The sequence below is a fragment of the Bubalus bubalis genome, chromosome 6 (assembly GCF_019923935.1).
Source record: "Bubalus bubalis isolate 160015118507 breed Murrah chromosome 6, NDDB_SH_1, whole genome shotgun sequence".
Taxonomy (NCBI): domain Eukaryota; kingdom Metazoa; phylum Chordata; class Mammalia; order Artiodactyla; family Bovidae; genus Bubalus; species Bubalus bubalis.
This window is the reverse complement of record NC_059162.1, coordinates 89,083,705-89,103,956: the sequence shown is the minus strand read 5'-3', so window position 1 is coordinate 89,103,956 and position 20,252 is coordinate 89,083,705. Positions and strand designations below refer to the sequence as shown.

General features: G+C 44.6%; 1 protein-coding gene and 1 long non-coding RNA gene across 5 annotated transcripts in view; one reads left to right on the top strand and one right to left on the bottom strand.

Moving 5' to 3' along the window:
* FYB2 (FYN binding protein 2) overlaps positions 1 to 16,120 on the bottom strand; it is a gene marked incomplete at its 3' end in the record, with an annotated part of 116,060 nt that extends 99,940 nt beyond the window's left edge. For 2 of the 4 annotated variants that reach the window (XM_045166147.1, XM_045166148.1), the window contains 1 exon segment: positions 15,394 to 16,120. In XM_045166147.1, the coding sequence (XP_045022082.1) occupies positions 15,394 to 15,636 (243 nt within the window). 4 annotated transcript variants of the gene reach the window in all.
* LOC112585664 lies at positions 15,279 to 19,746 on the top strand. Its single transcript, XR_003110173.3, has 2 exons — positions 15,279 to 15,416; positions 19,576 to 19,746. It is a non-coding gene; the product is annotated as an uncharacterized LOC112585664 (long non-coding RNA).
* The last annotated feature ends 506 nt before the right edge of the window (positions 19,747 to 20,252 follow it).

Genomic DNA, 20,252 nt, shown 5'->3' with positions numbered 1-20,252 from the left:
TTTCTGGATGAGTAAGTTGAAGATACAACTATTCACATCATAGAACTGCCATGGGCATCAAGACTGGCCCAGGTCCCGACACAAAGGAGGCCTCCAGTAATGATGTTGTGATGTGAATAAAGAGAATGATGAGGAGGAGGAGGAGGAAGAGGACACTGATGTTGATGACTATGATTATTGTGGTGATTTTTATGATGAAATGAATGTCTGTGGCAAAAAGCACACGTTTAAGAAATATGTACAGAATTAATCAGCCTGCTGGTTTCAGATGAAAACTTGCATTTCTGATAGGTGGTATTCTAATTTCCAATGCTTCCATTTTGACCTTCCTCTTCTTCTGCATTCACTGACCTGAAGTATCCATGGATTTTACCCCTCGGTTCTAGTTCTCCTCATTCTGTGAAATCTCCATGTGTGTGTATGCTAAGTCACTTCAGTTGTATCCAACTCTTTGCAACCCTATGGACCATAGCCCTCCAGGCTGCTCTGTCCATGGGATTCTCCAATCTCCTTATCCCTCACAATTCTTCACCTGTGCTCCAGCCCAGCCAGCGAAACTAGTTCAGAACAATGGACAACACAGAACTCACCCTTCAAACATTCAGTTTGGCTTTACTTATGCTCAATCCACATTTGTACTCTGTTCTGAAGGTTTCTCTAGTAAGTAAGTGTGTGCTCAGTCCTGTCCATCTCTCTGCAACCCCACGGACTGTAGCCTTCCAGGCTCCTCTGTCCAACCGTGGGATTTTCTAGGCACTGGAGAATACTGGAGTGTGTTGCCATGCCCTCCTCCAGGGGATCTTCCCAACCCAGGGATGGAATCTGCATTTCTTAAGTCTCTTGCATTGGCAGGCAGGGTCTTTACCACTAGTACCACTTGGCAAGGAAAAAAATGACCAGGCAACTAGATGGAGATGGCCTTGTACTGATCTCATGATTTCTGGGTCAGACTGTCACTTAGCTCAGGGATACTATCTTGAGAAACAGGCAGAATAACTGCAAGGCAGAATGATGGGAATGTAGCACTTAATGGAATATTAACTGAGATTTGTCTTTGGATTATTGACAAGAGAACATAATAAGGTTTTAATAACAAATGATGCTGGCAAACAAAAAATAATCATTGACAATTGCTTACCTTCAAGAGAAGAAATATGGTAAATAGAAGAGAAGTGGTCTAGCTGATTTTTAAGGTGTAACACCCTGGATCCTTATGAAGAATGTGTGGGCTTTTGACTTATTGAAGTCAAACTGAATAGAAAAATAATATCTGAATCAGCCCAGGATTGAATATGTCACTCTGTGATTTTTGAGAAGTCCCTTAGTTTCTCAGAGTTTCAATTTGTTCATCTACAGAATGGGACTCTTGATTTTGAAAGTCTGTTGTAAGGATTAGAAATCCCTGATTCTAACATTTGATGCTGATCACACAGTAAGCAATTAATTAATTTACATTGACTAAAGGAATATGCATACATGAACTTTGTTAATCATAATCTTATTCAACCATATAGAAACTGTTTCTCACAAGTACTTATCAGGGCTTGAGGAAGTTAGTTATTCAATATACTTATTGTATAAGTATATACATATTATATATATTGAATAAGCATATTATTCAATATAATAATTATATAATAATTCAATTATTATTCAATAACATTGAATAAGTTAGTTATTCAATATACTTATTGACCAATTAAAGATATAAAATCACATTCTTTTTGGGTGATACTGGAAATATAAATAATTCTATTGATCCTATCTACCCCATGAAGTTCTTATAAATATCATATAAAATGAATTATAAGGACACTTTGAATAAAGTAAAAAATAAATGGAATGCAACACAGAATTAAGACATTAAATATATATAAATGCCATAGATCTGACACAAAAGGATTTTCCACATAGAAAGAGCAGTCAACCCTTGGAATGGGCTTACCAAAGAGAATAAGCAATTAGCTTGGGATTCCAGCATTCAACACAGCACCTGCCACGTGGTGGATACTCAAAACTAGATACTAAATTAATGAACAGATGAATAAACCTCATGGTGGGGGGGGATGGGGTAAAAGGGAATGGCTTAAAGCAGGACTCATAATGATTCTCCGAAGCTCTATCTGAAACCTTGCAACAAGCATAGCCACATACCCACTGGGTCATAAGCAACTTGAGGAAGGGGAGAAGGACTTAGTTAATTCAGCATCTGCTCTATTCTTCCTGCCCCCCACCCCCCACCCTACTCTTCACCCAGAATTTATCTAGTGCTGTGCAGAGGATGCAGTCTTCAACAGAGGCACACAAGCCCCCATCTTTTCCTTTGCCTCATGTCTCTTTGTTCCCAAATACACCACTTTACTGCCTCCTTCATATACGCTACTCCCCATGCCTGGAATAGGGCTTCCCAGTGGTCAAGAACCCACCTGCCAATGCAGGAGATGTAGGTTCAATCAATGGGTCGGAAGATCCCCTGGAATAGGAAATGGCAACCCACTCTAATATTCTTGACTGGAAAATTCTATGGATAGAGGAGTCTGGTGGCCTATAGTCCATGGGGTTGCACAGTCAGACATGACTGAGCACACACACGTGCCTGGAATGCCTTTCCCTCCCCCATAGCCCGGTGAACGCTTTTTAACTTTTAAAACCCAAATCAGAAGTTACGTCCCTTGGGAGAGGCTTTTCTGCCTCATCCAAGTCGAGTTACAAGATTCTCTCTTTTCCCTTAGTTATTTGAACATAATGTCATTGTTCATATTATAACTGTCACACTGTATTAAAAACATGCTATTTTTATAGATCTTCTCTACTAAACTCAGAGCAATTTGAAGAAGGTCTAAATTGTATTTGAGGTTTTGGTCCCTCGGGCTTCCCTCATAGCTCAGTTGGTAAAGGATCTGCCTGCAGTGCAGCAGACCCCAGTTTGATTCCTGAGTCGGGAAGATCCACTGGAGAAGGGATAGGCTACCCACTACAGTATTCTTGGGCTTCCCTGGTGGCTCAGCTGGTAAAGAATCTGCCTGCAATGTGGGAGACCTGGGTTCAATCCCTGGGTGGGAAGACCCCCTGGAAAAGGGAAAGGCTACCCACTGCAGTATTTTGGCCTGGAGAATTCCATGGACTATATAGTCCTTGGGCTCACAAAGAGTCATATACAACTAAGCAACTTTCTTTTTGGTCCCTCAGTACTTTGTCTGTTAAATTAAAGATCTCTGGGGTCAGGTGGATTCAACACTGGGATCAGCTTAACAGTTTTGTGGTTTTGGGGGCTAGTCACTTAAACTCATTGAAGCCCACTCTCACCAGCTGAAGACAGAAACAGTAATGGTACTCATCTTTGCCAGACTTCTGTGCAGATTAGACTATATTATTCAAAGGGCGGGCTTCCCTGGTGCCTCAGACAGTAAAGAATCCACCTACAATGTAGGAGCTGCTGCTGCTGCTGCTGCTAAGTCGCTTCAGTCGTGTCCGACTCTGTGTAACACCATAGACGGCAGCCCACCAGGCCCCACCGTTCCTGGGATTCTCCAGGCAAGAACACTGGAGTGGGTTGCTATTTCCTCCTCCAATGCATGAAAGTGAAAAGTGAAAGTGAAGTCGCTCAGTCGTGTCCAACTCTTAGCGACCCCATGGACTCTTAGCGACCCCATGGACTGCAGCCTACCAGGCTCCTCCATCCACAGGATTTTCCAGGCAAGAGTACTGGAGTGGGTTGCCATTGCCTTCTCCGACAATATAGGAGAGCTGGGTTCAATTCTGGGGATGGAAGATCCCCTGGAGAAGGGCATGGTAACCCACTCCAGTATTCTAACCTGAAAAACCCCACAGACAGAGGAGCATGGCATGCTCAGTCCATAGCGCTGCAAAGAGCTGGACACGACTAAAGCGACTTAGCACAACACATTCAAAGGAAGAGCTAGATACAGCGTGGCTGTGTTAGTCACTCAGTCATGAACATGCTTATCTCCCAAAATGTTATCAACTGGAAACCCACATATATGCTCTGAAATAAGACTTTTGGGGTATACAGTACTTAGGATAGACTAGGTTTTATTGTAACCAAGCAACTCCTCAATCTCAGTGGCTTAACTTAAAGGTCAGGGTGGGTCGGTCGTTCTCTCACTCATACATACACATATACACACACACTACACGTTCGACAGGAGCTGGTAATACTCACTGAGGGACCCACCACTAGTGATGTCATCCTCTCAACACATGACTTGGAAGTCAGAGAGCCAGAATCTGAACCAAATGTTTCACTTGAAGCTGTTAGATGCTCATTATTGACTACAATCATATATTTGGAGTTCATTAGCCAGAGAAGCATAAAGAAATGCATAAAGCATATGCAAAGCATAAAGATGCATAAACAACATTAAGTTGCTTCAGATTCTACTTGGGGCAAAACAGTGGGTTTACCAATAAAGAAGAAGAAAAACATCACTAATCCTCTTAACCTCCCCCATGAACCAGAAATTCTTCGCATGTCTCAAAGTGGTAACTGAAGACTCTGATTCCACCCATCGTTTTACAGATGAAGATACTGAAGACTTGTCCAAAGTCACATAGATTTCTTCCCAAGGCCAAGCTGTTTCTCAAAACAACATGTTTCCTAACATTTTGAGTGGGAGAACTGAAGCAGAGAAAGACATGTACATCTGTGAATCATTTTCATAAGATATAGAAAGAAAAAGAAAGTGACGTCACTCAGTCGTGTCTGACTCTGCAACCCCATGGACTGTAGCCTACCAGGCTCCTCCCTCCATGGGATTTTCTAGGCAAGAGTACTGGAGTGGGTTGCCATTTCCTTCTCCAGGGGATCTTCCCGACCAAGGGATCGAACCCAAATCTCCCACATTGCCAGCAGACGCTTTACCGTCTGAGCCACCAGGGAAGCCCAAACTGAGTGGAGGATGTGATATATTCAGTTAGTATTCCAACTTTTCAGATTGAAGAAAAACAGGTCCATGGAGTTAATGTCCCAAGGAGCAAAGCTTAACTTTGAGCCTCTGGAACTCTGCCCAGGTTCCTAACCTAATCTACGCCACCTCCTCTGGGAGGATGCAGCCCTCTCTTCATTGGTACTGGTGGCATGGAAAGGCAATAATGGAATTCCTTATCCTTTACAGTCCCCAGTTTCACACAGGAAATGTTCCCAACAGTCTAAAAGTTGAATATTCTCTCCTAAATCAAACTTGTGAAGCCAAAAGTCGATATAAATTTGTCTTTGGCACTAGTAAAGATATGGGAGATTTATACCCCAGGAAGCAAAGATGAACGCCTTCACCAGTTGATATTTTAAGGAGTTAACTGGAAAGCACTCAGAACAACATATTCAGAAACAACTTTTCAGATGAAGGATGTAGCCAGGATCTATTTTTCTGCTAGGAGATTTCTTACTGGTTTTCATTGTGAATGCATGCTATGAAGAGGTTTTGCCTGAAAGAGAGGTGCGAGGAATGGTAAAAATGTTTCGACTGTGCCATATCCCCTAGGGGTTGTATACTGCCAAAAATGCTTTTGTTTTTCTAAGCAGAGAATGTGGCTAGTTGTGTCCTAGGGTTTCCTAGTGTTGGTATTGGGATGCCTTCCCGTTTTCAGCCAGCTCTGTCCTTTTCACACCCTGACACCACTATTCTATAGAGTTTCTGGGAGAGATGAACTCTTACAGAATGTGTTCTTCAAAGCTTCAGCTTCTGGGTTTGAATCCCAGTGCCACCACAACTGGCTGTGTGACTTTCAGCAAATTGTCCACCCTCTCTGGGTCTCTCATAATACTGGAGACCTCCAGGGAGTGCCTACCTGCCTAATGACAGTGCCTATCCTAGAGGGGCTGAGAGGTAGTACATAACGAGCTCTAAGAGTCATGGCTGATGTATCTAAGTGTCAGCGTTAGCCACGATTGCTAATCATGACAAGAGTGAAACCCCAGAGAACTTCTGTTTTCTCATCTGTAAGATGGGGATAATATTTCTCACAGATGATTTGTGAGGTTTGACCAAAACAATGCATCTAGACACAAGGAGCGGCACAGAGTGAGTGCTCCACCAGTATTATCTTCTTCCTTCCTGGAATACAGGTCAACAAAACAGTCACTAAGCAAGGGATGGGGGTGGGCACTAAGTGGGAATTAAGAGCTCAGAGCTGGTTAGCACAGAACTGGTAATTCCTTTGTTTCTGACAACTATAGATCCAGACATTAGGGTCCTTGTCCATGACACGTACACCAGAATGAAGCAGAAATATCTTAAGTTCTTCCTAGGGTCTCCACCACCCAGCTTAAAAGTGAAGAGCAGGTTAGACTAAGAGTACACGGATATTGGGCTTCCCTGGTGACTCAGATGGTAAAGAATCTGCTTGCAATGTGGGAGACCCAGATTTGATCCCTGGGTTGGGAAGATCCCCTGGAGTAGGAAATGGCAACCCACTCCAGTATTTTTGCCTGGAGAATTCTGTGGACAGAGGAACCTGGTGGGCTACAGTCCATGGGGTCACAAAGAGTCGGACATGACTGAGAAGCTAACACTTTCACTTTTCACATGGATACATTTGATGTTGTTTTTTTTTTAATATGTCATCTCATTCATTTAATCCTATTTAATAAGTGAGGATGGTGACTGCAGCCATGAAATTAAAAGACGCTTGCTCCTTGGAAGAAAAGTTATGACCAACCTAGACAGAATATAAAAAAGCGGAGACATTACTTTGCCAACAAAGGTCCGTCTAGTCAAAGTTATGGTTCTTCCAGTATCATGTATGGATGTGAAAGTTGGATTATAAAGAAAGCTGACCACCAAAGACTTGATGCTTTTGAACTGTGGTGTTAGAGAAGACTCTTGAGAGTCCTTTGGACTGCAAGGAGATCCAACCAGTCCATCCTGAAGGAAATCAGTCCTGAATATTCATTGGAAGGACTGAGGCTGAAACTGAAACTCCAGTACTTTGGCTACCTGATGGAAAGAGCTGACTCATTGGAAAAGACCCTGATGCTGGGAATGATTGAAAGTGGGAGGAGAAGGGGATGACAGAGGATGAGATGGTTGGATGGCATCACCAACTCAGTGGACATGAGTTTGAGTAAACTCCGGGAGTTGGTGATGGACAGGGAGGCCTGGTGTCCTGCAGGCCACAGGGTCACAAAAAGTTGGACATGACTGAGTGACTGAACTGAATAAAAATATATTTTTATAATTTTTAAAAAATAAAAACTGAGGGCTCCTCCCCATCCCCCTGGGTAGACCGCAGCCTCAATGCACACAAGAAGAAGTGGCAGAGACTAAATTCAGATCATGATCTTCAGACTCCCAATTCAGTGCCCTTTCCTGGGTACCACAGCTTGGGGGAACGTCCCTAGGCATGTACTCAGAAACAGCATTGGGTGCAAAATAAAACACAGGAGACTTTGGGGTGATATTTTTAAGGATGTGGAAGATGGACCTCTGTCCTGATTCTTTAAGTGCTTAAGGGAAAAATGCTGGTTTGTTCTTGTATATCAACTTTGAATTGTTACACATTGTTCCCAAGTATGATTTCCTTATTCCTACCGAAGATCACACACTGATCTTTAAGGTGAGCTCTTGACTGGCTCACACAAAGTAGAGAGTGCTTTGAATTCTATTGTCTCCTCTGCTCAAATTTTGGAATGGGGAATTGTGATAATATCAACAATTCTGAATATTTTATGGCATTCTATTATTTACAACAGTACTTTACAGACATTATCCTATTAATCCTCATGGACAAAATATCAGATAGGTATTATTAGACACAGAAATAAGAACACTGGGTCTCAGAGACGTAGAGTGATTGGGATGATAGACCTAGACTTGAAATCAGGTGTACTTTTTTAAATTGATTTACAGAATTTTGTTAATTTCTGCTAAACATCAACATGAATTGGTCAGGTGTTCTGTTTTAAAAATTTTGAAATATCTCTGTCCAAAAAACCATTCAATATGACCATACTTGAACCAAAGGTCAAGATGATTTTGAGTCAAATATATCTGAGTTTGAATCTTGAGTCTGCCTTATCTGTAAAATGGAGAAGATGAAAACAGTAAGAGTGAACAATAAGAAATAAAAACTAACTTTTTCCAATATTATAACCCAAAACTGCTTATTCTGGACTTCCCTGGTGGTGCAGTGGATTACAGTCTGCCTGCCAATGCAGGGGACATGGGTTCAATTCCTGGTCTGAGAAGATTCCACATGCCTCAAAGCAACTAAGGTTGTATACCACAATTACTGAGCCCCTGTTCCACAAATTACTGAAGTCCGTGCACTCGAGAGCCCGTGCCCCACAGCAAGAGAAGCTACAAGGAGAAGCCTGTTTACCACGACAAAGAGTAACCCCTGCTCGCTGCAACTAGAGAAAGCCTGAGCACGTAGTGAAGATCTAGCAATTAAAAAAAAATAATTAAAAACAAACAAAAAATGCTTAATCTTTCTGAAGCACATAATTTGTTAACTTGCCTGTATTTAGTATGTCCTAACAAAATGTGAGTATTCATTTTGAAAAATCACCTCAAGACTTGGGTATTTTAGACTTTTACAGATGAGAAAAACCAAACCCAGGGCTCAGTGATCAGAAAGGAATACTGACCACGATCCTGAGATCATTTCACTCCATTTCCCAAGTCAGGTGTTGATAAATACTTCTCAGATTTCTTCTTTGAAGACCTAAGCACAGCTGTCTTTTTTGATCATCAGAACAACAACATGGCCCAAAATCCTTCCCAGGTTGATGGGGGAAGGGCACTGTATTGAGTATTCAAGTGAACTCTCTCAACTTCCCAGTCAGGTCCATGTAAGAGCTTGCTAGGCCTGCTCTGAAAAGGTACCCCTGACTGTGTGACTCAAAACAACAGAAATGTGTTGCCCCATGGTTCTGGAGGCTGGAAGTCAAAGATCAAAGGTCATCGGTTTGGTGCCTTCTGAGGGCTATGAGGGAAGGGTCTGTTGCCTTCTCCTTGGCCTGTGGATGGCCATCTCTATGTTCACAAGATGTTCTCACTTTATCTTCACACTGTCCTCCCTTTGTGTGTATCTCCATGTCCATCCCTCCTTTTCATAAGGACATCAGTCATATTGGATTAGACCTGCCCCAATGACCTCACTTTATCTTGGTGACTTCTGTAAAGACTCTATCTCCAAATAAGGTCAACTTCTGAGGCAGTGGGGGTTAAGACGTCAACATACAGGACTGGGGGAGGGGACAGAGTTCAGTTCATAATGGTCCATGTATTATTACTGGGAAGTGAAGTGAAAGTTGCTGTTATGTCCAACTCTTTGAGACCCGATGGAATATACAGTCCATGTAATTCTCCAGGCCAGAATACTGGAGTGGGTAGCCTTTCCCTTCTCCAGGGGATCTTTCCCAACCCAGGGTCAAACCCAGGTCTCCTGCATTGCAGGCGGATTCTTTTACTGTACCATACCACTATTTTAGCTTGTAGAATTACCTGCCCTGTGACCTCACTGAGCTGATTTAAGCTCTTTATATAAAAGTCAGCTGACTGCCAAGAGGTAGATGCCATTCTCCCCTTTACAGATGGGGTAACTGGGCACAGAGAGATAGGTAACTTGCTCAAAGACAAACAGCTAGTAAACTGTGGAGCAAGAAACTGAAACCAGTTGGGCTGCCCCAGAGCCCATGCCTTTAAGCCTCAGGCTGTGCTACCTTTGGGATCTGACAGTCCAGACCTGGGGCTGGTCAAAGGGCTGGGAACTTGCAAGCTGGAGAAAAACCAATCATGACCACCCAGGAGCAAGAGAAGGCTTCTCAGGAAGGTGATAGCTGAGCTGAGTATTAATGAAGTGACAAGTAAGATTCTAGCAAGAGGAATGTGCATGGTGCAGAACAGGCTGGAGCATAAGGGATACAGGACCAGGAGGCTGAAGTGGGAGTACCTTGACCTTGTCAGCCAGGTGAAGCCCCTGGGCTCTGCTGCACAGGCAATGGGGGACAATTTGAGGGGATCTGGCAGGGGTGTGACATGATCAAACTCGCCTGTTAGAACCACTTCTCCAGTGGAGAAATGTGGGTGCCTAGTTTGGGGAAGAGAAAGCTTGACTCAATGTCAAGGTAACTGTGGGTAACTCCAGGGTATAAACTGCTGGTTAAGACTGAACATCAGCCCTGCAGCTATGCAGGTCACTTCATGTTTCATGATCAAGGACTAAGCAACACTGTTCAAGAGGCCTCTGCAGCACAGCTTCTCTGCAAAGATAGAAGGGAGGTGACCAGTCTTAAGGCCACCTCTTGGAATTCCCAGGAAGCTTCACCCAACCATCTGATCTGAATCTCTGTGCACTCCACTTGTCCAAGGACAAGCTCATTAACAACAGACCATCTTCACAGCAATATCTTTCTCAGTGGGCCCATCCTTTTCCAGACGTTACCCTGCCTCATGACCTATTTATTAAGAATCAGAATATTCAGGAAAAACCCCTGAAATCGTTTTTGAGGGCTTGCTAAGTGGTCTTACTTAGCATTCAGAACCTGGGTTCTAGACAGAGCTGTCAAAAATAAGCCACCTATGACCTTAGGACAGGCCTATGATGTCAGAGCATGACAAGATTACAGGGGTGTGTTTAGTCCCATCCCGGAGGTGCTGGCCCTCAGTGGCTCCCTTGGTCTCCAGCATGAAGTACATCCGTGTTCAAGGGCTTCAGTTGTTATTCAGTCACTAAGTCATGTCCAACTCCCATGGACTGCAGCACGCCAACTTCCCTGTTCTTCACTATCTCCCAGCGCTTGCTCAAACTCACGTCCATTGAGTTGGTGATGCTATCCAGATACTGATGCTTTCAGTATCTGGCTCCGATTTACTTCTTGGGATTTGGGTCTCCCCTTGTCCCTCATCCCTGCCTGCTCCTCCCTCCCCTTTCCGTCCTTCCTCTGACATGCATCTCAGATACCAGCTCCTCCAATAGACCCTGGATGGTCCCACTTAAGAGTTGGGTCCCCATTCTTGGTGCTCCTGGTAAAACCTGAGCCTTTCTTCACTATCCTACTGTTCATTAATACTGCAATTATCTGTTTTCTTGACACTCTCCCCTGCCAAACTGAGCAACTAGAGGACATGTATGATAGATGCCCCCCTCAGAAATTCTAAGCTAGGGCCTGACTCAGAGAAGATGTTTGGTGATTTTCTGCTGAACAATGCAAGAGGAGAGCCTAATGATCTGATGCTAGAGTTTACTCTCAAAAAATAACAAGGTCATTTAAGAGCATCCACTATGTATGAGGCACAGCCAAGAAGTAGTTACAAAGTGTGTGACCTTTCCCTCCTGGGCTCCAAGTTTCCCATCTCTAAAATGGGAGTCATTAGACTGGCTGGTCTTTGAGAAATCTCCCAACTCCTACATTTTATTATTCAATGGTTGGCTCAAATCACTTGGCTAGTAAGAGGCAGAAGCAAACATAAAAACAGGTATTTGGACTCCAATGCCAATGCTCAGGAGAAGGCAATGGCACCCCACTCCAGTACTCTTGCCTGGAAAATCCCATGGACAGAGAAGCCTGGTAGGCTGAGGTTCATGGGGTTGCTAAGAGTCAGACATGACTGAGTGACTTCACTTTCCCTTTTCACTTTCACACATTGGAGAAGGAAATGGCAACCCACTCCAGAATTCTTGCCTGAAGAAGCCCAGGGATGGAGGAGCCTGGTGGGCTGCCGTCTATGGGGTCATACAGAATCAGACACGACTGAAGCGACTTAGCAGCAGTAGCAGCCAATGCTCATTCATCAAGAATTCAAGTACCACTTTCTAAGCTCCCCTACTGACAAACAATCTCAGCTTAAAAATGCTTGGATTCTCTCTTGCCAAGACTGGGGAACTACTCAGCTGAGGGAAGGCACCAAGGTAGAACTTCATCAACCTCTGAACTATGTAACAAAGTATATTTTTACAGAACTCCCTAGAGCCTTATATCCATGGGGGAGAATGATACTTTTATAACTAAAAGAATGAAAGAATTAATAGTTCTGGTATCTACTGTTGCAAAACAGACCACCTCACAACTGAGTGGCCTAAAACAATAACCATTTTTCCTTATCTCACAATTTAGCTGGGATAGGAATTTGGGCTAGGTTCAGTAGGGTGACCCTTTTGTTCCACAGGGTGGTGATAAAATTGCCCCAGTGGTATCTCACCAGTAAATGGGCTGGTCTGCAGAACCCTGGTTCTTTGTCATGCAGGAATGCTGGAAGGCTAGGTTTAGCAGAACTGTCAACCAGAGCAGCTGGTTGACAGATGTCTCCACAGACCTCTTACATGGGGGTTAAGGGCTGCAAGAGTAAGGGTTCTCACAAACCAGGTAGAAGCTACATATTCCTTTACGACACAGCCTCTAAAGTCACATAATGTTACTTGTCTATTGGCCAAACACAGTCTATTGTCACAGTCTAGTGTCACCGTCTATTGGCCAAACCAGTCGTGATTCTGCCCAGATTCAAGGCAAGGGAACACAGACTCCACATCTTGATGGGAGGAATGTCAGAGAATGTGTAGCCAAGTTTGAAAACCACCACAGAAACATATACTAAATGCTGCTATGCACCCAGCATTATGCCAAGCAATGAAAATTTTTTATGTTAATCATATTCCTACCTGGGCCTCCCCCTCAAACTCTAAACTCAGTATCTGTCTACTCAGCCCCTCAACCTATAATTTACTATGTCTAAAACTGACCCCCTGGTCTCCTTGCAAACCTGTTCCACCTTAAATCATCTCATTCAATGTCAGCTACATTCTTCAAGGTGCTTAGGCTTCACACCCTGGCATCACTTTCTTTCACATTTTTTGTTTCATCCATCAGTTAATCTTGTTAAATCCACCTTTAATACATATCCAGAACCTAGCCATTTCTAGTCACCTTTATTGCTAAGACTGTGGCCTAAGCCTCCATATTCTCTTGCTTGAATTCGGGCAAGAGCCTCCTAACTGGTCAGCCAGCTTCTAATCCTGCTTCTTCTACCATCAAGTTTCTAAACAGCCAGCTGATCCTTTTAAAAAGCAAGTTGGATCATTCTCTTCTGCCACTCATTACACTCAGGTGCTCTCCATCTCACTCGGAGGAGCACCTGGAATTCCCACAATGGCCTCCAGCATCCTACGTGACCTGACCTCCACTTCTTCGCACTCTCTCCTTTGATCTCCATGCTGGGCATCTTACTGAGCCCTTGAACACATCATACAAGCTTCTGCCCCAGGGCCTTTTTGCACTTGTTTTGTATCCCTCTGCAGAGCGCTCTTCCCTACAAGATCCACAGCACCAAAGTCCTCACCTGCTTCGAGCGTCTGCTCAAATAGCACCTTGTACTGATGCTGTTCTTGAAACTATCCCACTTAAAATACCAGCCTCTCCTGCTCACTGCCTCAGAGTCCTCAAACTCTGCCTTACTCTGTGCTTCTACACTGAGTTCACCACCATTTGACCTAACGTGTGTGTGTCTTTACCAGTAGAACACAAGCTGTATGAAGACAGGCATTTCTGGCTGGGTCACGGCTGCATTTGCAGCCCCTGAAAGAGGCTTAACAACACAATGCAGGTGCTTAGTTCTGCATATGGACTGGGTGTTTTGTTAGCTTTACAAAAAAACAAATCCTCCTTTTAAAATGAGAAATAACCCATATTTCTCTTTTGATCTCCCCCCCCTTTCTCTGAGCAGAAAACATTGCATAACCACATCAGCTTATCCCATAACTGCATTATCTTATCCCATAAAAATGCCATGAGCTAACATGCCCTTTGGTACATTTTTCTCTCCAGTTACCTAACATTCCCCCGTTTTCCAGTTGTCATCCTTGCCGGCAGTGCCTGGCTTATAGTTGGCATTCAATATTTGTTATTGACAAATCACATCCCATGCTTTGGCTCTGCTGCTTACCAGCTGTGTGATAACATTCTGTTTCCTCCCTGTAAGAACTGGGGCAGAAAGCACTGACCTCGACCTCACTGTGTTGTTACCTAGATACACTGAAACAATGCAAGCTAGTGCATACCCCTCACATATCAGAGAGGGCAAAATATAAGTTTGTTTCTTTTTATTCACAACCACACTGGATCTATTCACCCTGACATTTTCCCATCAATTAGGAGTTTCTCAGAAATTGCTAAACTGTAGGAAAGGGAGAGAATTCAGAGGAGGGGAGACAGAAACCATATCAGTGTGCCTTTGCTCTCTCTTCCAAAACTCAGCTAGCTGGAATGGAGGGTCAGCCACAGAGAGACAGGTGTCCACTGCTTTGGGACCAAGGGGAGCTTCTTCTGATCGGTGACCGATAAAATGGGTCCTCCGTCCCCACGTACAACCAACTTCTGGGAAGGAAGTGCCTGACTCACAGAAGAAAATGACTTGACTCCAGATGCATAATAAAGAAGACAATGAAGGTGCAACACATCATTGCCCTGCCCCCTTGTAGAGAAACTGACTTATTTTAGAGAAGCAGGGAGGCGGTGGAGAATTAGGAAAGAGGAAAATATGGTCAGTCAGGTGAAAAAACTCTCCAACTAGGCAAACAGGACGTGGCCATCCATCCAATCAGAAGGGAAGTTCACCTGCTCGGTGCAGGGCACTTCCCCAATTTTTGTTTTCTTAACAAACACCTCCAATCATGTCACTAGTTATTCTAGTAGTAATCCTATTTTACCAGAGAAGAACCAGAGGCTAACGAAAATGAACTTACTGGCCCCAGGCCATACAGCTTATAAGAAGCAGAGCCCGCAGGAAAACCACAAGCCACAGAAGAGCCCCTGCTGCTGCTGCTACCGCTAAGTCGCTTCAGTCGTGTCCGACTCTGTGCGACTCCATAGACTCCCCCGTCCCTGGGATCCTCCAGGCAAGAACACTGGAGTGGGTTGCCATTTCCTTCTCTAATGCATGAAAGTGAAAAGTGAAAGTGAAGTCGCTGAGTCGTGTCCGACTCTTAGCGACCCCATGGACTGCAGCCTACCACGCTCCTCCGTCCATGGAATTTTCCAGGCAAGAGTACTGGAGTGGGGTGCCAGAAGACCCCTGCAGCCTGGCAAAAGGACAAACAGACAGAGACCAACACTCACTGACACCCAGGCTGGGGGCTGAGTCGGGGGAGGGGGAGGTTAGAAGCCTGGCTCACAGCGCTGGAGGTCGAGTCCCTCACACCACCCCTCCTGAGACCCTTGCCCTTCAGCCTCCAAGGTGGCACAGGACAGGTACACACACCCCTTTTCCGTCTCCCCACCACACCCCCGCCAGGCCAGGCCAGGCCAGTGTGAGCTGGACCGCATGAAAGTTTACTCCTCTCCAGGAGGCGGGGTGCACAGGCAGCCTCTCCCCATGCTTTCTCCCGGGAGGAACTGGACGCACAAGAAAGCCCACGACCAAATCCGCCACGACTTACCGCTTCCATGACTTTCTTCCGAGGTAGAGTCTGGGAGACAAAACCGGCTTCCCAGAGCTGGATCCTAAGGCCAAGGGTCCGTTTGGCTCTGCCAGCGCCTGCCAGGGAGCAAGCGCTTCCCCTGGCCGCCGCCGCGGAAACACCTGCGCTCAGGCTCCCCACCTGTCCCACCGGGGCGGCGGCTCCTCCCTCTGCTGGGGTTGGAGCGCTCTCGCCCGCGGCGGGGCGCGCGCCGGCCTCCATCCGCTGAGTTCGCAGGACCCGCACCTGCAGTGGGCTAGGGATCTTTCAGTCCAAAGATCCGCAGACTCTGGCGCTTCTCAGCCAGCGGCTCTGCCCGCTGTTCTCTCCCAGGCTGGTCCGCCCGTCGCCCTGCAGGGAGTTCACTCTGTGCCCTCGTGGGAGTAGCTGGTGAACAAGGCGGCTGGCGGGGCTCCGGTTAGGGCAGAAGGCTCAGGCCATACAATGTAATTTTTCTCGGTCACAGTTTCCGCCCCTCTCCAGCCCTGCGGATGGGTGCTTTCCCTCTTGTTAACAACGGGGAAACCAAAGCCCAAAGGGGACAGAGCCGTCCAAGCTCACGGGGGATTTCAGGGAGCCAGAAAGAGAGCTGTTAGAGCGGGGCACCTGTTTTGGTCAGGCCCTATCTGAGCATGTGGATACATTATTCTACCCAAATCTTCCATTCACCCTGGAGAGGCTTATAATCCCATTTAAAGCGAGAGAAGGAAACAGGATCCAAAAACCTGCCCCATGGTCACATAGGTGGTAAGCAGAAGGCTCAGGATTTCAACACAGGTCTGGCTACTTATAAAAGGATTTTGTTTTCTGGCTTCGTGTGTGTGTGTTCGTGCTTTTGTTTGTTTTCTGACAGAGCTGGTGCTGGAAACCCAATCTCTGGTTGTTCAGAGCTCACAGCTGTCCTGGAGTGGGGGGTGGGGGGCAGCCAGCAGCTTGTTCTCTGTCTCAAGTACAGTCAGTGTGACTTTTCTTGCTTTGTTAGGCCAAGTTCCCAAGAAATGAAAAGCCTGTCCAGGGAAAGGGGGGCGGGGGTGGGGGGGGGGTGGGAAGCAGGTGAGAAAACTCAGTTAAGTGCCCTTTCTTCTAACAGGTGGCTCCCATACAGAGCTGATCATCACAGCTGCCAGCTGTGTTAAAACTATAGGCTTCAAGGCCCCCGGGGCAGACAGGAAGACAGGAGCACCCTCTTCTGGTCTAAGGTCTGGGAATCTGAATTTTAATCAGATTTTTAGGTCAAGGTGTTTTAATGATAAATGATTCACAGACCAATGAAAGTCACTGATCCAGGCTAAGGCAGTTAATAAATGGGAAAGCAGACACTGCAATCCAGGCAGTGTGGCTCCAGAGCCCACACTCACCACCCCTCTGGTTGCTTCCACTTGCATCCTTGAGAAACAGAGACTCATAAACACAGAATCTGAGAGCTTGGAGGGTTATTTGAACCCTCTTATCATTCGCTGAGAAAGCTTAGCAGATCCTTGGGCTAAAGTTAGGCTCCATATCTTATAGGGTATTGCTGTCTTTCAAGCCCCTAGCTTCAGTTTGCTCCTCCTTGTAGTGGGGATAATGGACCATACTCACCAATAAGGTCTTGTCCATTCTTGGGCATACTGAGCAGTAGAAATCAGTATTTCCAGCACGTTCTTCATGATTCCAAACCTTACTTTCAGTCCTGCACGCTGCTTGTAGCTTTTTAGTGTTTCCATTCATGTCTCAGTTTTTCATTTCTTGGCAAACATATTGCTTACACTTTGCACCATAAGTAAGGGTTTGTAGCAGAATACTGTGATATTAAAAAAAGGGAGATTTAAGTAATATCCACAAATGGGAAATGCTGTGCATTCACCTCTTCCTAGGGTAAAGCTCTGAGCACTATTCCTGATGTGAAGACAAAGCTGGAGCATATTGATTGTCAGAATCAGGATATGCTGCTGAAGCAACCCATTATTAATATTAAAATTATTATTAGTTACATTAATCATTTCTGAGGATTTCCAGTGCAGTGTGTGATTTATTTATGTATAATTTATATCCTGACTACTTTCAAAAGGGAGAGAAGGAAAGATGAAGGGAACCTCAATTTATTGAGACTCCATTGTGTAACAAGCTACATGGTTTGTGTATATTTTCTTCTGTTCCTCAGGACAATGTGAGATAAGAGAGGTTATCTCTGGTGGACAGGTGAAGCACATGAGACTCAGAAAGGTCAAGGAAAATTCCCCGGCCATGCAAAGTCCAAGTCTGACTCTCTGTTTTGACTTTACTCTACCTTCACCCATGGCTTCTTCCTCCCCTCCATGATGCATCCAGAAGGACTTGAAGGACTGGGCAATACAGAGCCAAATAAAATAGAATGATTAAACAGAAAGATAAAAGCCATACAGAGGACAGGGTGGATGGGAAGGCAGAAAGGATTGATGAACAGTGTGGAAACATGAAATGATTACTACAAGGTATGCAATTATCTAAATGGAAATCATTTAAGGATAAAATACCTCAAATTATGTTAGGCGATGTGTGGGTTCAAGAAAGGGTCTGCTTCCTTTCTACCAGTTTGTGAAAACTGTACAAGCCAGATGATTTGTCTTTTTTTCTGGAAGGAAGCTCACATCTGAATTTTGTGCTTATCTAAGTCATCATCTTAATAGTATATCATAATTTAGTAAGAGCTTTTCTGAAGGATGCTAAATAAACATGACCAAGGCAAGTTGCTTTCCCCTTAACAGCCTTTTATCAAGAATCTGAGCATCTAGTTTATGTTGAGTTCTGCTCAGAGCTGGAGACATAACAACCCTCTAGGCTCTTGTAAGGAAGCCATCTCCCTCTATTAACGCCAGTTACATTATGTATGCATCATTCAGATGAATTATTAATATGTTTTTCTCATCTGCTTATCTTGAGAGATCAAAGGAATACCACTCCTCAGCGGGAAGGAGCTGGGCTTGCCTGGAAGTAGGGAATTGTTCCCAATATCAGTCACGCCCATATCCCATCATCCAGAAAAGGAGTTCTTCAGATGGGCAGCTCTATCAGGAAACTCTCTGTCTCTCTTTGGTCATGTTTCCTTGGAAAACATAGGAATACCACATGGAATACCACATGTGGCACAGGATTACCACATGGTTGCAACTTGGAGGCTCAGAGTACTGAGGATAGGAGTGGCACAGGTCAGTTGGCATATGACTCGTGAATCATAATTTGGGTTAGCTGATTTTACATGTATTTGAAAGCTCTATCAAAGGGTAAGAGTTAGATCTGCTTTCCTTGCAAGGAGTTACAGAGGAATAGCTTCTCTCCTCCACCCGTGTAGCCATCCCCCTGCCTCTAATCACTCCCCCACAAATGCCATGCTTTACTTTGTGGACTTGAGACACATGTATGGCATTCCTGGATAGGACGGGTCAGATGGCCCCTGAGCTGTGGCTGCAGGACAGGAGTGTGGCAGGCAGGTGGTCCTATGGAAGACTCAGTTGAAGATACATAAAATCTGTTTGTAAAAAAGCAAATTAGCAACTGTAGATTTCTCTGTATTTATTCCTCATATATCAGTCTTTGGTAAAATCTAATATAATTTGATATTTAGCCTCAGCTTTGGAATAGAAAAAGGAAGCACCTTTGGTCTACATTTGGAATGAAATGTTAAATAAAGAGCAGTGTCCACTGAGGTCAGCATGGGTACACTACTGATTAACAAGAGACTCACAGTGCTGATGAGCGGAGAAGGCAGTGGCACCCCACTCCAGTACTCTTGCCTGGAAAATCCCACGGACGGAGGAGCCTGGTAGGCTGCAGTCCATGGGGATGCACAGAGTCGGACACGACTGAAGCAACTTAGCAGCAGCAGCATAGTGCTGATGAGCCTGGAGGAGGAGGGATAGAAGACTCAAGGTTCTGAGATATAGCTACCTCTTCTGGTAGCTAAATAATATGGAGGTTATTTTACTAAGGGAGTAAGATGAGCAGAGAAAATGCTTGTATTCACCAAATCCCAATTCTTTCTCCCTTTCTTGGGTATGTGAGAAGGCTATATTTTCCAATCTCCCTTGCAGTTAGATTTGGGTGTATGACTAAGTTCTCATCGATGGGATGTGGGGAGAGTAGTGGATGTTACTTGTACGGCTGCCTGCTCAGTGGTCCACTTTCTCTTTTATCCTTCTGCAGTAACCTCAGAAGAGTGGAATCACAAGACAGAAGGAGCCTGGATCCCAAAGTCTGTTCTTTGAAGAGAGCTTCTAAGGAGACCTGTCCAGTAGTCATCAGAGTTTGATATAAATAAACCTTTGCTATATAAAGCTATTAAAATCAGGGGGTATTTGTTAGTGCAGCATAACCTATCTTATTGTGACTAATGCAATTATTAGTGAGCTGTAGTAAAACTGGCAGTGAGCTGGCAGGAAAAGAAGAGAACATAGGAAGAGTTGGGTTAGGAAATAGGGAAACAAATCCTTAGGGGGATTTAGCCAGCTTCTTGAGGATTGAATTGAAGACCAGATTTCTATGCTTAAATGTCATGATCTGGGCTGTTAGAAATAACAACAGGCACCCTTTATGTATTGAGTGCTTGTTTTATATCAGGCACAATGGTCACTACATATATCAAATTTCCTTTGTACATTAAATATATATATATATAATTCAGACTTTTCAATAATATTAAGAGTTAGATGTCATTATCCCCTTTATATGGATGAAGAAACTGAGGCACAAAGAGACAGAGTTTTTCCTCTGTTTTCCACAGCCTATAAGAGGCAGAATTAGCTTCAAATCCATCTGTTCTATTGGAGTCAAGTCAAGTGCTATTACTCACAATGATATAGGTAGTAGCCAAGCTAAAGCTC